This window comes from Schistocerca piceifrons, chromosome 2 (genome assembly GCF_021461385.2).
Source record: "Schistocerca piceifrons isolate TAMUIC-IGC-003096 chromosome 2, iqSchPice1.1, whole genome shotgun sequence".
Taxonomy (NCBI): domain Eukaryota; kingdom Metazoa; phylum Arthropoda; class Insecta; order Orthoptera; family Acrididae; genus Schistocerca; species Schistocerca piceifrons.
Window position 1 is genome coordinate 969627266 of NC_060139.1, and position 13066 is coordinate 969640331.

The window sequence follows — 13066 nt, forward strand, 5'->3', positions numbered from 1 at the left end:
TAACCTAAGGACATCACAAACATCCATGCCCGAGGCAGGATTCGAACCTGCGACCGTAGCGGTCTCGCGGTTCCAGACTGCAGCGCCTTTAACCGCACGGCCACATCGGCCGGCAACAGGTGAGTACTTAGGAAACACCAAATTCTGATCTTTCGTCCTCCAAGCTAAAACCCCGGTGCTCCTTTGCTCGTGAGCGACGAGTAAGCGCTATGCAAGACGCAATTTTAGAGGCCTCCGTGTCGTGTTTTAATCAGCAAAAATTAAGGCGCATCGTTCAGGAACGCGTTGTGCAATACCAGAGCCACATTCGCCTACTGCGACCCAGCAGATCCGCTGTTACAGAACATTGAGTTTCGACGGGTCATTCGCTTTCCTACAGTAAAACTAAAAATGCTGCCCACGACTTCATCTTTCATGACTCCATCAATTAGGAATGTGTGTAAATTCGGTCGGCAGAAGGTCTCATGGTTATTGTTTGAGCTACCTCTGCGACTGTACTGCACTGAGTGAAAATTTCTATCTGCACACCAGAGCAAATGCGTGCAATGAGGAATGTCGTTAGCATTCGTCAGTAAAAACTTTTTTACTGACCCGTGGTACTCGTTGCTGATAACTCAGTTGCAAGATTCTTGCCTCATATTCTGCTCTGTTCTGTCTCTGGTTTTTCTCACATCACGGTTAGTTATAACATCACGGTTAGTTACTAGTAAGCAGTAACACAGAATGAATCAGTGTTCCAGTTCGTACCAGAGTGATACACATAGTTGTCTGCTGGTGGTGCGTGGGCGAGGTGACTGGCAAGAGGAGGCACTCACCCACCGCCGCAACCCCCCCCCCCCCTGCCCCCGGAATCTAGAATAAAGGGTTTTTATTCATATAATGAGCGAATAACCATTATTTCTAGGGATATAATGAGTTTTTTTGTATCACCTTGAATTTTAGTTCTTGTGGTATGACATGTCACGTAACTGACCAACTTAAATATAAAAAAAGGAAATTTTTACAGTCTTCCTCCCTGGAAAAAACTCTGCAGACGGCCATGTACAGACCTAGTGTATAGTGCCTCAGGATGTATTGTAAGAAAGGCATAACGACGCAACGGACTGCTTTTGTTGCTATGATACCAACCTCATCACAGCACTTCTGTACTTGTACATATACGATTACGAGAATCGCGGCCTTAATACAGTGAGACAGTGCATTCTCGCCGTGAAAGGTATGTTCGAATACCAGAACCTACAGAACACGTGTTAAACGGGATTAGTGCCAATCCAATAATCGGCACGTTGTACATCACAACATAATCATAAGCGAAACAACTGTTTTGTGAATGCCCCGTCAACAATAACTACATACCATCCACCGAAGGTAGACGTCTTTCAAACAACGTACTTCACACATCGAGTGTAATTTGTAAATTTATTCCTAAACAATGTGCAGAAAACATCATTATCGTGTTTCATAGTATGAAGAAAATAAGTTTTATATAACTCAAAGAGAGTCAAATCTGTCTTATGTATATCCTCCATTGTCTGACGATGATACTGTAGACTGAAATCGGCAGCAGAAAATGTTTCGTTTGTCAGCAGCTCCGTCTGCACAAAAATTGTGAAACATTTTGTAACTATGGTGTCTTTATAAGAGCTGCGATGGGTCAAAGACGTTTATAAAAATGTCTTACGCATATCTTTTAAACCCCATACTATCCTACATTTGTGAGAGCTGAAACCTTGAGGCGGAGAGCAAAGGAGTGTCAAAGAGCACCATGGGTCCCTAGACACGCTTTCTCTATAAGCATGTCACACATTCCGTATTCTCGCACCAGTAGTTATGTACTTGTATTTTCTCTATCCGACAATCACCAAAGTAACTGGGAGAACAAACCGAATGAATTATTTTGCAACGAGTCCCTGGAAGTCAAAGGTTACCGACATCAAAACACTGAGCAAAAACGCCTTTTCATTGTCTGAATGACTGGCGATACACCCCGTAATCATCCTCTATACGAAGCAGTGGACTTAGAGGCAAAACAAATCACTCAAAAACTGTAACTTGATTTTTTGGAGCCAGTTATTAATAATATATAATATTTTAGATTTCCTTCTGGGAAACAACTACGTAAAGTACATAATAACGAATTTTATTCGGCACAGATCTTTGTAAATATATAGTTTAAAATGAAAACATCCAAGCAGTATTAATTCACTCTGAATTTTAATTGTTCAGGAAACTCTCCAAATTCATCTCCTCGTATGCCGTATAGCAATACTGTTAAGTGATCATGTATACAAGCATTATTATTTCCAAGAATCTTTTATCATGTTTATCGTACAGATAATTCCACTGTTATTTCAGCTCTTATTCTACTCAGCAATTCAAGATTTAAATTGAATTAATTAATTTATAAATTCAAATTAAGGAAAAACGAAAAAATGTAAAAATAAGTTTCTAAAAAAAGAGGCTGCGCGTTTATATGATCCCTAGTTTTGCTGACTAAGCAGCAAGACAGAGTATAAATGCTGTAGACCAAAAATCACATTTTCTCTCTAAATTACGTAAGGCTAGTACCCTGTTGGTTGCCTTGAAGAAGAGAGGAACTTTTTCCTTCCCTATTATCCATTCTGAGTTTGAGCTGCCCCTCTTCGTCAATGGGCTGCTAATACTGTAATCTCCCATCCTCCAGTCTGAGAACGTATAGAGCCGCAAGAACTAAATTTCACCGCAATTACACAAACTTTATTGTGCCTCAACTGATTGATAGGTATCCACTTAATGTTTTCTAGGTAGATAGCTTTGATACTGAAATTGTTTGCATATTTCATTAGTACATGTTTCTATATTATTAGCATGAATGCCACCATTTTTTTATTCAACGACCTGTTTGTGAGTAAATCCGGAGTATTCAACTAGTTTTTTATCCACGTACCATTACTAGTCATGTTAGTTTGTCACTGAAGAAGACAATCTGAAACAGGAAAAAAATTTGAACGACTGAGAAAATCCTGTTAGGAAGCAACAAAAATTATCAGGAAAAAGGCAAAATTAAAACTTCTCAAAACGGTGCAATCAAAATAAATTATCAGGGCCACAATAATTCACATAGCGCTCGGCAACGCTAAATCTGCACCTTTGTGGGATCGTAGGCAATCGCTGAGAAGTTCGTAAGAAATTAAAATCTGTAACCAATATTACAAGAAGAGACGAATGACCCCTCTTGTCTCCCTTGGAGACGTCAAGGGTGGCAACGGAAGTAAGTTAATAAACTATAGTTTTCTGTATTATTCGAACAACAAAATAATGGCTTATTTGTAGCTAACTTACGCACTCCGTTAACAATGGTTATAAGCTAGCGTGCTAGTATTAATAGTTAGGTTGCGGCTGTCGACATGTGTAAATGTCCTGCATAAGACGAGCAATGAGTGTCGCATAACTAACTGTTTCACATTTATCTGAGCTGCTGTGGTTGATAAAGTTTACGTAAACATGTCCAAGTATTACGTGTATTTAGAACTAAGAACATAAATATGACACACGAGTTTCAGTTTAACGACACACTAACAATTTAAGGTGATCTGTTACGGTCATTTGCGTCACTGATCAGTGGTTTCGGAATTCCAGCTCTCCCTACAGTTCCCTAGTTAAGGAATCACATTATTGTTGTTTTGCTACTGACAGGGTTCTCTAGTGCGACAGTCAATTCTGCAACGCCTTCCACAGCTGTCGTACTCTTACACTACTGGCCATTAAAACTGCTACACCACGACGATGACGTTCTACAGACGCGAAATTTAACCGACAGGAAGAAGATGCTGTGATACGCAAATGATTAGCTTTTCAGAGCAATCAAACAGGTTTGGCGCCGGTGGCGACACCTGCAACGTGCTGACATGAGGAAAGTTTACAACCGATTTCTCATACATAAACAGCAGTTGACCGGCGTTGCCTGGTGAAACGTTGTTGTGATGCCTCGTGCAAGGAGGAGAAATGATTACCATCACGTTTCCGATTTTGATAAAGGTCGGATTGTAGCCTATCGCGATTGCGGTTTATCGTATCGCGACATTGCTGCTCGCGTTGGTCGAGATCCAATCACTGTTAGCAGAATATGGAATCGGTGGGTTCAGGAGGGTAATACGGAACACCGTGCTGGATCCCAACGGCCTCATATCACTAGCAGTCGAGATAACAGGCATCCTATCCGCAAGGCTGTAACGGCTCGTGCATCCACGTCTCGATCCCTAAGTCAACAGATGGGGACGTTTCACAACAAGCATTTGTACGAACAGTTCGACGACATTTGCAGTAGCATGGACTACAGCTCGGAGACCATGGCTGCGGTTACCCTTGACGCTGCATCACAGACAGGAGCGCCTGCGATGGTGTACTCAACGACGAACCTGGGTGCACGAATGGCAAAACGTCATTTTTTTCGGATGAATCCAGGTTCTGTTTACAGCATCATGATGGTCGCATCCGTGTTTGGCGACATCGCGGTGAACGCACATTGGAAGCGTGTATTCGTCATCGCCATACTGGCGCATCACCCAACGTGATGGTATGGGGTGCCATTGGTTACACGTCTCGGTCACCACTTGTTCGCTCTGACAGCACTTTGAACAGTAGACATTTCAGATATGTTACGACCCGTGGCTCTACCCTTCATTCGATCCCTGCGAAACCCTATATTTCAGCAGGATAATGCACGACCGCATGTTGCAGGTCCTGTACGGCCCTTACTAGATACAGAAAATGTTCGACTGCTGCCCTGGCCTGTACATTCTCCAGATCTCTCACCAATTGGAAACGTCTGGTCAATGGTGGCCGAGCAACTGGCTCGTCACAATAGGCCAGTCACTACTCTTGATGAACTGTGGTATCGTGTACCCGCCATCCAAGCTCTGTTTGACTCAATGCCCAGGCGAATCAAGACCGTTATTTCGGCCAGAGGTGGTTGTTCTGGGTACTGATTTCTCAGGATCTATGCACCCAAATTGCGTGAAAATGTAATCACATGTCAGTTCTAATATAATATATTTGTCCAATGAATACCCGTTTATCATCTGCATTTCTTCTTGGTGTAGCAATTTTAATGGCCAGTAGTGTTATTTCTCATCCCAATCCTTTTCAATGACCGTCTGTCGCGATACTCAACAGATAGTTTCGTCCGCATTGTGACTTAGCGGACGTTGTTTTTCCGCTTTTTATGTATGTATGTATTCGTTATGGTGCCTCTTAAACACCGCACACTTCGGATCCCTTGGTTACGGAAGCACCCACTACACGAGCACCTACAATTTGACCACGTTCGAATTCACTTCTCTCAGGCACTGTGCAATGACAGCTACATAGAACAGTGCTCTGACCACGACTGACATTTGCAACGTATCGAGGATATTGCATAGGTGCTGTTAGTGCTCAAATACAACAGCACAACCTGCAAGCTTCGCTAGCATCTACATTTACGTTCAGGTATGCATTTCTCGCGGTGATTCCATAATACTGTCCAACACTTGTACATCTAGATCTAAACCTACATGACTACTCTATAATTAACACTTAAGTATTCAGCAAAGGGATCACGAAAACGCTTTCAGGGTATTTATTCATCGCTCCATTCTCAAATTACACGTGGGAAAAAAAGGACACCTAAATATTTCCGTGCGAGCTGTTATTATATTAGGATAGTTCCTCCGATGTAGGAGGGAGTCAAAAAAAGATGGAGGCAGTTGGCGATTGATACACTACTGGCCATTAAAATTGCTACACCAATAAGAAATGCAGATCATAAACGGGTATTCATTGGACAAATATATTATACTAGAACTGACATGTGATTACATTTTCACGCAATTTGGGTGCATAGATCCTGAGAAATCAGTACCCAAAACAACCACTTCTGACCGTAATAATGGCCTTCATACGCTTAGGCATTGAGTCAAACAGAGCTTGGATGGCATGTACAGGTATGGCTGCCAATGCAGCTTCAACACGATACCGCAGTTCATCAAGAGTAGTGACTGGCCTATTGTGACGAGCCAGTTGCTCGGCCACCATTGACCAGACGTTTTCAGTTGGTGAGAGATATGGAGAATGTACAGGCCAGGGCAGCAGTCGAACATTTTCTGTATCTAGTAAGGGCCGTACGGGACCTGCAACATGCGGTCGTGCATTATCCTGCTGAAATGTAGGGTTTCGCAGGGATCGAATGAAGGGTAGAGCCACGGGTCGTAACATATCTGAAATGTCTACTGTTCAAAGTGCTGTCAGAGCGTACAAGAGGTGACCGAGACGTGTAACCAATGGCACCCCATACCATCACGTCGGGTGATGCGCCAGTATGGCGATGACGAATACACGCTTCCAATGTGCGTTCACCGCGATGTCGCCAAACACGGATGCGACCATCATGATGCTGTAAACAGAACCTGGATTCATCCGAAAAAAATGACGTTTTGCCATTCGTGCACCCAGGTTTGTCGTTGAGTACACCATCGCAGGCGCTCCTGTCTGTGATGCAGCGTCAAGGGTAACCGCAGCCATCGTCTCCGAGCTGATAGTCCATGCTGCTGCAAATGTCGTCGAACTGTTCGTGCAGATGGTTGCTGTCTTGCTAACGTCCCCATCTGTCGACTCAGGGATCAAGACGTGGATGCACGATCCGTTACAGCCATGCGGATAAGATGCCTGTCATCTCGGCTGCTAGTGATACGAGGCCGTTGGTATCCAGCTCGGCGTTCCGTATTACCCTCCTGAACCCACCGATTCCATATTCTGCTAACAGTCAGTGGATCTCGACCAACGCGAGCAGCAATGTCGCGATACGGTAAACCGCAATCGCGATAGGCTACAATCCTACCGTTATCAAAGTCGGAAACATGATGGTACACATTTCTCCTCCTTACACGAGGCATCACAACAACGTTTCACCAGGCAACGCCTGTCAACTGCTGTTTGTGTATGAGAAGTCTGTTGGAAACTTTCCTCGTGTCAGCACGTTGTAGGTGTCGCCACCGTTGACAACTTTCTGTGAATGCTCTGAAAAGCTAATCATTTGCATATCACAGCATCTTCTTCCTATCGGTTAAATTTCGCGTCTGTAGCACGTCATCTTCGTGGTGTAGCACTTTTAATGGCCAGTGATGTATTTCGTATAATGATACCGTCGCAGTGAAATAGGTCTTTGTTTTAATGAGTTTTACACCAATTCTCGTATTATAACTGTGACACTCTTTCCCCTATTTCGCGCCAATACAAAACGAGTTGCCCTTCTTTGGACTTTTTCGATGTGCGCCGTTATTCCTATCTGGCAAGGGTCCCACACCGCGCAGCACTACTTATGAGTGGGACGGACAGGCTTATCGCAAGCAGTTTGTTTAGTAGATTTTTTTCGGCTTCTAAGTGTTCTTCAGATTAAATGCAGTCTTTGGATCGGCTTCCTCAAAATGTTCTCTTTGTGATGGAAATTGCTCTACCGACTGAGTTTCCCAAGCATTACTCACGAGCCACCATCACAGCTTTACTTCCGCCAGTACCTTGCCTCCTACTTCTCACACTTCACAGAAGTTTTAGTAATTGCAATTTCTAGGATGAATTGACATCCTATAAATTTGTGTAATTTATCGTGTAACTGAAATTTAAAGAACTTTCTTTCTGGTATTCATGTGGGGGATCTCACACCGTTCATTGTTTGAGGTCAATTGCCGCTTTTCGCACCATACAGGCATCGTGTCTAAAACATTCTGCAATTAGTTTTCATATTCGGATGACATCATCATCTGCAAACAGTCTAAGAGAAACTTCATGACAGACTAAGACTGTGTGTCAAACCGTGACTCGAACTCTATAGCTTTGCCTTTCGCGGGAAATTGCTCTACCGACGGAGTTACGCAAACACTACTCACGAACCATCCTCCCAGCTTTACGTTTAACAGTGCTTTGACTCCTACATTCCAAACTTCACAGAAGCTCTCCTGCGAACATTGCAAGATTAGTGCACCTGGAAGAAAGGATATTGTGGAGACATGGCTTAGCCACAGCTTACTGGATGTTTACAGTATTGAAAGGGTCTCAGGAGAGCTTCTATGAAATTTGGAATGTGGGAGACGAAGTATTTGCGGAAGTAAAGCATTGAGGACTCGTCGCGGGTCGCGCTGGAGCAGCTCATGTGGTAGAGCACTTGCCATCGAAAGCCAAAGGTCCGGAGTTCGAATCTCGAACCTTGCAAAACTAACGCTCCTGGAAGAAAGGATATTGTGGAGACATGGCTTATCCACAGCCTGATAGGTGTTTCCTGTCTTGCAACGTTCGTAGGAGAGCTTCTATGAAGTTTGGAAAGTGGGAGAAGAGGTACTGCTTCACTTCCGACAGTACCTCGTCTCCCACCTAGGTTGAGCTGGAGTATCTCAGTTTGTAGAGCACTTGCCAGCGAAAGGCAAAGGTCCTAAGTTCGAATCTTGGTCCAACAAATAGTTTTAATCTGCCAGGAAGTTCATATCAGTGCACACTCCGTTGCAGAGTGAAAACTTCGTTCGGATTCATTTGCCTCTACATACACTACTGGCCATTAAAATTGCTACAACACGAAGATGACGTGCTACAGAAGCGAAATTTAACCGACAGCAAGAAGATGCTGTGATATGCAAATGATTAGCTTTTCAGAGCATTCACACAAGGTTGGCGACGGTGGCGACACCTGCAACGTGGTGACGTGATGAAAGTTTACAACCGATTTCTCATACACAAACAGCAGTTGACAGGCGTTGCCTGGTGAAACGTTGCTGCGATGCCTCGTGCAAGGAGGAGAAATGTGTACCATCACGTTTCCGAATTTTGATAAAGGTCGGATTGTAGCCTATCGCGATTGCGGTTTATCGTATCGCGACATTGCTACTCGCGTTGGTCGAGATCCAATGACTGTTAGCAGAATATGGAATCGATGGGTTCAGGAGGGTAATACGGAACGCCGTGCTGGTTTCCAACGGCCTCGTATCACTATTAGTCGAGATGACAGGCATCTTATCCGCGTGGCTGTAACGGATGGTGCAGCCACGTCTCGATACCTGAGTCAACAGATGGGGACGTTTGCAAGACAACAACCATCTGCACGAACAGTTCGACGACGTTTACAGCAGCATGGACTATCAGCTCGGAGACCATGGCTGCGGTTACCCTTGACGCTGCATCACAGACAGGAGCGCCTGCGATGGTGTACTCAACGACGAACCTGGGTGCACGAATGGCAAAACGTCATTTTTCGGATGAATGCAGGTTCTGTTTGCAGCATCATGATGGTCGCATCCGTGTTTGGCGACATCGCGGTGAACGCACATTGGAAGCGTGTATTCGTCGTCGCCATACTGGCGTATCATCCGGCGTGATGGTATGGAGTGCCATTGGTTAAACGTCTCGGTCACTTCTTGTTCGCATGACGGCACTTTGAAGAGTGGATGTTACATTTCAGATGTGTTACGACCAGTGGCTCTACCCTTCATTCGATCGCTGCGAAACCCTGCTTTTCAGCAGGATAATGCAGGACCGCATGTTGCAGGTTCTGTACGGGCCTTTCTGGATGCAGAAAATGTTCGACTGCTGCCCTGGCCATCACATTCTCCAGATCTCTCACCAATTGAAAACGTCTGGCCAATGGTGGCCGAGCAACTGGCTCGTCACAATACGCCAGTGACTACTCTTGATGAACTGTGGCATCGTGTTGAAGCTGCATGGGCAGCTGTACCTGTGTACACGCCATCCAAGCTCTGTTTGACTCAACGCCCAGGCTTTTCAAGGCCGTTATTACGGCCAGAGGTGGTTGTTCTGGGTACTGATTTCTCAGGATCTATGCACCCAAATTGCGTGAAAATGTAATCACATGTCAGTTCTAGTATAATATATTTGTCCAATGAATACCCGTTTATCATCTGCATTTCTTCTTTGTGTAGCAATTTTAATGGCCAGTAGTGTAAATGAACACAATTGACGATAAAATGTGCCACCAACCTGCAGAACTGCAGCTGCTCGTCGCGGTTCCCAGGCAGAAACTTCTCCCGCGGCAGCAAGTTCTGGCAGCGCACGCACAGGGAGAGCGAGAACTCCAGCCCCTTGTAGCTGTACTCGAGCGAGTACTTAGCCACCTCCGGGTTGAACTCTGGCGTCTTCATGAGCTGCAGGAAGAGGCTGCGCAGGCGCGCCCTCAGCGCCTCCAGCTGGTCGGTGTTCAGGCCGCGCACCAGCAAGTCGCACTCGCGGTCTACCAGCTCGATGATGTCGTCCACCAGCGGCGGCTCGCGGTGCACCACCAGCGCGTCCTTGACGGCCATCAGCAGGTCGACGCGGCTCTCCAGCGGCGCCTCCTCGCGGCACAGCGCCGAGTACAGCTCCCTCAGTTCCCTCGCCCTCTGGTTGCGCAACGTGTCCATCGACACCTTCATCCCCTTGTAGCCGGTCCAGGTGATGGGCTCGGCGCACCTGTCGATCACTTCCAGCTCCTTTCTGCGCAGCCTCTCCTGCTTGACGGACAGCCTCTGTTTCTCGATCTCGAATAGGTTCTTCACCTCCTTCTCGAGCACCTGCGCGTACTCGGCGCACTTGGTGGCCTGGGCCTTTTGCGACCGTTGGATGCGGTCGACCTCCGCGGACCGCCACTGCTCCACCGCGGAGTACAGCATCTCGAAGTCGGCGCGCCTGCGCGGGAAGGTGCTCTTAACGATGTCCGCCTTGATCCTTGTCTCCCTGGCCTCGATCCGCAGTCTCTCCTGCTCGGCCTCCCTGGCGACGCGCCGGCGCTGTTCCTCGCTGGCCCGTCTGATCATCCTCCTGATAAGCCACGCGCGCACGTACCGCTGGATGACGCGCACCTTGCGCTCCAGGTCTCGGCGCCTTTCCTGCTCCTCCGCCGTCACATACTCCTTCGCCGTCTTGATGACGTCGCCCTTCCAAGGGATGTAGTAATCCCTGCGGTAGTTCTGCGTCGCCCTGTCACACACTGTCATCTGCTGCTCGTCTCGCCACCAAGCTGTCTGAGTGTCGCGGTCGTTCTTCTGCTTGTACGGCTTTTGCGGAAAAGGTTGTGTCTGAGAGAAAGCGTGGTGGTATTCGACAGCGGTTTCCTTATGCCGAAAACCACCGAGGAACGGTTTCTTTGCAAGCTTCCAGACAATTATTACTCTCACCTCTTTGAATTCCCCGTATTCCACCTGGACTCTAACTCTAATGATGCGCTTGTTTCTCATTTTCTCTGGAACGTTGCTCAGTAGTACTGGGTAAAAGGGATCCGCTGAAGTAATTTCCATTATAGCAATTTGGGAAGTACTGAGTCCCAGTGACTGTAGCGAGGACTCATCCGACAGCATCTCTCCATTCAGTGTCAGAACAATCACGCAAGTTGGAATTTCAAACGCCTCTGATAAAACTTCCTTTACTTTAGAGATAGTAGTTATAGGCCAGAATTCCTCGACGAAGCAAGCCCCAGTTTCCATCATGAATTTAACTGTGACGCGATCGAGGTCAGTTGGCTGGTAGAAGGCAGACTCTTCTCCAACGTAGCGATGTTCCTCAAAAAGTCGCCGGATTTCCTCGAGCGTGGCTTCGCTCCTATCAGTCGACGTGGTGCTTTCATTTGGGGTACATAGACACTCCCCCTCTTCATCCAAGCTGCTTGCATCTTCCCGCAAAGCATCTTCTTCTATTATCACGTCCATCTCCGCTGACTCTTATTAATTTGCTGTTTCTGAATAAAAAGACACTATCAATAATAACAAAAGTATTAAGGTATAAAGCAAAACAGCAGAGGGAATAAAGGCAGCAGGATGGAAAATGTTGAAAAGTGTAAAATATCGGAATAAAATTACAGTTAAACGCAGTCAAGAAAAAGCAAACTGGGGTAAGAGATTGCCAATGAGATAAGCAAATATCACCAAATGGAGTTACAAGATGAAGCCTAAAGGAAATTTAGAGCATTCCAGTTGTAACGTAGGGCGGTCTGTAATTATCGGAGATCAAGACAGAATGTTACTGAAGCCTAACGATTAAATGACTACACGACATAAACAGAACATCGAAGCTCTCTGTAGTGAACAAATATCAAAATTCGACATGTGTATGACGTACTTAAAGATGAAAAGACAACCGGTATTCTTGACATCTCTACAGAATTCACGAAATTACAGGAAAAAGTGTTCAACAAAATTAATTAATGCTATGAAAATATTGTCTTACCAGACGATATGATAAACAGCAATTTAAAAATATAGCAAAGGCAGTTGACAAAACCAATTACAGGGCACTGCATGTCCTTTCTCGTGTCTCTTAAGATACCTCCTTTCTCTTGTCTCTCAAGATACCTCTTAACATACGGAACAAAAGTTCAATAAAAAGAAAAGCCCATCAGTGCATTATTGCAGAACAGTCTGGGTTTAGAATAGCTGCAAGAACAAGAGAAGCAATTACAGACTCGCATCAGACGCTGGAAGGAAGGTCAAAAATGACCAAGTAGTCCCGTTTCTGTTTCTATAATGAGGAAGAGACTTTCGCTTATTTCAACTAGACTAGTGTTTTCTCACTATGGAGAAAACTGGGACGGTTCAAAAGAATAATTTACAGCTTACATAATAAACGGACCACTGAAACCTGTATGAATGTGATTAAAAAATGAGGAAAAAATCAGAAAAGCAGTAAAGCTGGAAATTCCTGTGCCTTCATAGCTGTATAACATATAGACTGAAGACCGTACAAAACAGGAAAGGAAACACAACAAAAATTAAATCAAAAAGTAGAAATATACACGACATTGAACTTGCTGACATAGTGATGGTTGCAGATTCAAAATAGAAATGAACATAATGCTGTACATGCTACCTGATACACAAAAACAGAAAATTATAGTAATGGCGATTAGGAATCATGGTAAATAGACTAATATTTAGATTAAAATTCACAGCACTAAAACTAATCAAGTAAAGCCTGCTGACACATCGGCAGTATGATTACAAAAGATAACAGAGATTTCAGACAAACAAAGAGAATAATAGCACCACCAAACATACATTCACGGCTCAAAAAAGCATTCTCA

At 45.0% G+C, this 13066-nt stretch overlaps 1 protein-coding gene across 1 annotated transcript in view; it reads right to left on the reverse strand.

Moving 5' to 3' along the window:
• LOC124776033 (IQ and ubiquitin-like domain-containing protein) overlaps positions 1–11696 on the reverse strand; it is a 67314-nt gene extending 55618 nt beyond the window's left edge. Inside the window, exon 1 of the mRNA XM_047250873.1 lies at positions 9997–11696. Within this exon, the coding sequence (XP_047106829.1) occupies positions 9997–11696 (1700 nt within the window). The remainder of the gene's footprint in view (positions 1–9996) is intronic.
• Between the last annotated feature and the right edge of the window lie 1370 nt (positions 11697–13066).